Source organism: Gossypium hirsutum, chromosome D08, assembly GCF_007990345.1.
Source record: "Gossypium hirsutum isolate 1008001.06 chromosome D08, Gossypium_hirsutum_v2.1, whole genome shotgun sequence".
Taxonomy (NCBI): Eukaryota; Viridiplantae; Streptophyta; class Magnoliopsida; order Malvales; family Malvaceae; genus Gossypium; species Gossypium hirsutum.
The window spans coordinates 14460733-14464568 of NC_053444.1; the positions used below are offsets into that span (position 1 = coordinate 14460733).

The 3836-nt window shown below is 31.8% G+C and overlaps 1 protein-coding gene across 1 annotated transcript; it reads right to left on the minus strand.

The window, feature by feature from the left end:
• Positions 1-536: 536 nt before the first annotated feature.
• Positions 537-2180, minus strand: LOC107914313 (peroxidase 15-like). Its single transcript, NM_001327104.2, has 4 exons — positions 1845-2180; positions 1541-1729; positions 1302-1470; positions 537-1203 (listed from the first exon to the last, which is right to left on the minus strand). The coding sequence occupies exons 1-4, from the start codon at positions 2067-2069 to the stop codon at positions 743-745; spliced, it is 1044 nt and encodes a 347-aa protein (NP_001314033.2). The 5' UTR covers positions 2070-2180; the 3' UTR covers positions 537-742.
• Between the last annotated feature and the right edge of the window lie 1656 nt (positions 2181-3836).

The following is a 3836-nucleotide window of genomic DNA, read 5'->3' on the forward strand; positions in this document are numbered from 1 at the left end:
TAAGCAAAATAATAAAAAAATAAGATATTTTATTATGATAAACTTGAATCATTAATCATTTATTTAGATTCCAAAATTATTATTTTATTAAATTTTTTATATATTTTTTAGATTTTTTAAAATTTATAATTTTAAAAATATATATATAAATTTTAGAATTTCTATAAATATTTTGAATTTTAAAAATTATTTTCAAATTTTGAAAATTACTTTGATCTTTTTGTAATTTTTGTTAAGAGAGAGACCAATTTGCTTATTTTCAAAATTGGCAGGGACCAAAACAATATTTAAACTAATCTGTTATTCGAATTGTAAAAATTCAACTCGACTCGAACTCGAAATCTGAAATTTCTTATTCGAGTTGACTTGAATAATTCGTATAACTCGAATAACTCGATTCAATTAACTCGAAATTTGAAAAAAAAAATTCGATTTTTTCTAATCGAATCGAATTTTACTAAGCCAAATAAAGAGTAAAAGAAAATCTAATAACATCAAAATATTCGCAAATACCTAAGACATCATGAACAGATAAATCAAGATTTCAACTCTTAAACTTATTTTATATTAACTTCTAAGTAATAAACACAAAAAGTTACAGAAAATAGTTTTTGTAAATCAACAAACGTCGTAGGGTTTTATTGTAGGCATTAAAGAGTTACAATATATTATTCGTTTTGATTTTGAGTAGGAAAATAGCTTCTCTTCTGCCCATTTTTCTTAGCCTTCAGTTCAGCAAATATTATATTGAGCTGACGAGAGCAGCATCTGAGTTGGATCTGATAGTTGCTGAATTCACGGCGCGGCAATTTGATCTAATTTCTCCTTCCGTACCTGTTAAAGGGCTTATATTTCCCATTCTGATCATAGATTCCACAAAGCTTTCAAAGAAAGCTGTTTGATTACTACTAAACCTATTCACAATTTCAATTGTATCAGCACCCTCAGTCGAAAATAAATTCTGATCACTTCGAAGCAAGCCTCGATTAACTTGTAGATTCGTGAAGTAGTTATTGTCGAAACCATCAGGTGTTGTGGGATCAAGATTTGTCAACACACTACTATTTCCACCCTGTGGGCATATTTGGCGTAGTTCTTCCAAGTATGTGGTGTTCAAGGTCGGATCTGTATCACCCACTCCCGTAAAATTGTACAATCGACTGGTAAAAGTTAAACACTGAGCTCTGCCAAATGTGTGAGCACCTGACATAAAAAAAAAAGTAAAAAAGTCACACCTTGTCACAGTAAAAAGGACCTTAATGTATACTTCTGGTTATTTCAGGCAAATAAAGAAAGATTACCAGACAAGGCTACTAGATCAATGCTGGTGTTAAGCCCCACATTGCTAAACCTGTTCTTTAATCGGTCGAGAGTATTGTTGAAACCTGGCAAGTTTGAGTTGGCGAGTGTCCGGTTTGCTGTGAACCCATCCCTTCTTCCTAGTGGAACTGCCCATGAAGGACCGCCTGCCTGCAATCATGAACTAATTTTAGACCAGATTTGTTGTATTGTACTGAACTAATTTTAATAAATTACTTACCAGGGTGCTGACAGATTGCTCAGATGCAATAGCGAGAATATCAGCGCAGGAAACAGTGTTGGGGCAAGCACTCTCTAAGGCAGCCTTCATGGCATCAATAACTTCATAACCCCTAGCTGAATTATTATTTGGAATAGCTTCTTTCTCACCATTCACAGGATCGTCCAATAAAATCGACGCATCACATCCCTGAAAACAAACACAAGGTGTCTTTTAAAAAAAAAACACTTTTTTTTTTCAATTTGACTGTGGTGACAGTAATCGAAAAAATAAACAAATGACCATGTGTTAAAGATTGTTTTACTTGAACAAAACAATCATGGAAGTGAAGCCTGATGAGACTGGCACCAATCCTTGGATCTGAAAACGAAGCATTCACGAGCACATGTCGGATAATGGCTGTCACGTTTGGGCATGTTTCATCGTAAAATGTCGGGGTCAGTTGAGCTTTTGATAACGATCCCTCAAGTAAAACTGCAAAGCATAGAGCAGCTACTATATATTGAAAACAAGCCATTTTCTCAGGCATTCCCCCAAAACAAATGACTCCTGTATTTAGTTTAAATGATATGGAAGGTGAGTTTCAGAATCTTAAATCATCTTCATTTATAGACGGACAAAGGTGGTTGGCAGCTTATTCACGTTTATATCTTTGCGATTGAAAATATATATAAGGATAAATTTAATTTTTAATGTTTATATAAATTTTAATTTCATCATTATTTTTTAAAGTTAAATTTCATCTTGATTTTTTAAGAAAATAGTCAACTTTACTATTAATATTTTAAAATAGAGCCAAAATATTTTTTTTATACATGACAATCAAAGTCAAATTTATTATTTTTGGAGCCAAAGTATAATTTTATCATTATTAATTTAAAATTTATAAATTATAAAAAGGTTAAAAGGGAAATTTTCATTTTAGGGGATCAAAGTCTCTGCCAAATCCTTGACTCCACTCTTATGACAATTCATGTGTACTCAATACTTTTATTTTTAAATTTTTATTAACTTTTTATATTTTTTTTGAATTTTGAATCTTTTTCTATGTGAAAAGTTTTAAAATATGTTGACATGATATATAAGATAAATATGCTACATCGATATAAAATAGACGTGAATTGTCATATCAAAATTATTTTTAAAACATTAACATTTTAATCAATATTTTCATTTAAAAATAATAACTTTGGTTTTTTTAAAAGATTAATGAAGAAATTGTAACTAAAAATAAAAAAAAAGATAAATTAACAACAGTTAATAACTAAATGTTTGAAAAGTCAAAATTGTTAGTATACTATTTAATATTGATGTGACATAGAGTTGGCTTCTTTGGAAAGGTCTTGTATATTGTTTGTCGGTTAGCGAGTAATTTCCTTGGTCCCTAGGCAATGATTTCTTACACGGTTAGTTAAAAGCATTTAGAAAAAAAGAATACTACATCTTTGAGAGATTTTTGTTTCCTAATTGCCATTAATTCAAACTCGGCGACTTTCAATCTTCTTTGGCTTTTTTTACTACAGCAAACCTGGAATTGTTGTTGTTTGAAGGGTAAAACACCATGCTGCTCTTAGAAGCTGAGCTTGAGTTCCTTGAAGTAGCTGATCATGCCATGCTGATTCAATTTTTGTTGCTAATGGAAAAGAGGTTAAAGTTTAAGTGAAACGAACGAAAGGAAGAATTATCTGATATTCACAGTGTGAACTCAATGTTTCCTTCCTATAAGCTTCTGCCACCTCTGCCCCTTATCTTATTTCTTTGGATAATGTGATACAAGTCATCCTTAAATGATTATATCACACAAAAATAAACAGGGCAACTTCTACTTAAATCCATGTTTTAGTTATTTAACTCTAAAAAATTACAAAATGATCATTGAACAATTCAAAAGTTTTTATTTAAGCCACTAGGATGTTAGAATTAGAGGTGATCATGGGCCAGGTCGGGCCCAGACAAAATTTTAGGCTCAGGCCTGGCCCTACCCGAAATATGGAACTAAAAATTTGTCCAAATCCGGCCCGAAAGAAAATTATTAAGCCCAAGCCCGGCCCGACCCATATTAAATTTTACAACACCAAAAAAATATATATTTAATATATATATTTGATTTAAAATAAAAAATATATACTTAATATATAATTTGGGTCAGGCTGGGCCAGGGCCGGGCCAAAAAAGTTTTACTCGAGGTCTGGCCTGTTTTCTAAACGGGCATCGTTTTTTTGCTCAAACCCATATTTCAGGCCTATATTTTTACCCAAACCCTCCTATTTTTCGGGCAGGCCATCGGGCCGAGCCG

What these genes read in the sequence shown, in the direction of transcription:
- LOC107914313 (NM_001327104.2), bottom strand. Translation starts at nt 2,069, where the DNA reads ATGCCTGAGAAAATGGCTTGTTTTCAATATATAGTAGCTGCTCTATGC. An exon ending in TCCATGATTGTTTTGTTCAA is followed by an intron (nt 1,730 to 1,844) that starts GTAAAACAATCT and finishes GTTTGTTTTCAG; the next exon opens with GGATGTGATGCGTCGATTTT. An exon ending in AGCAATCTGTCAGCACCCTG is followed by an intron (nt 1,471 to 1,540) that starts GTAAGTAATTTA and finishes TCATGATTGCAG; the next exon opens with GCAGGCGGTCCTTCATGGGC.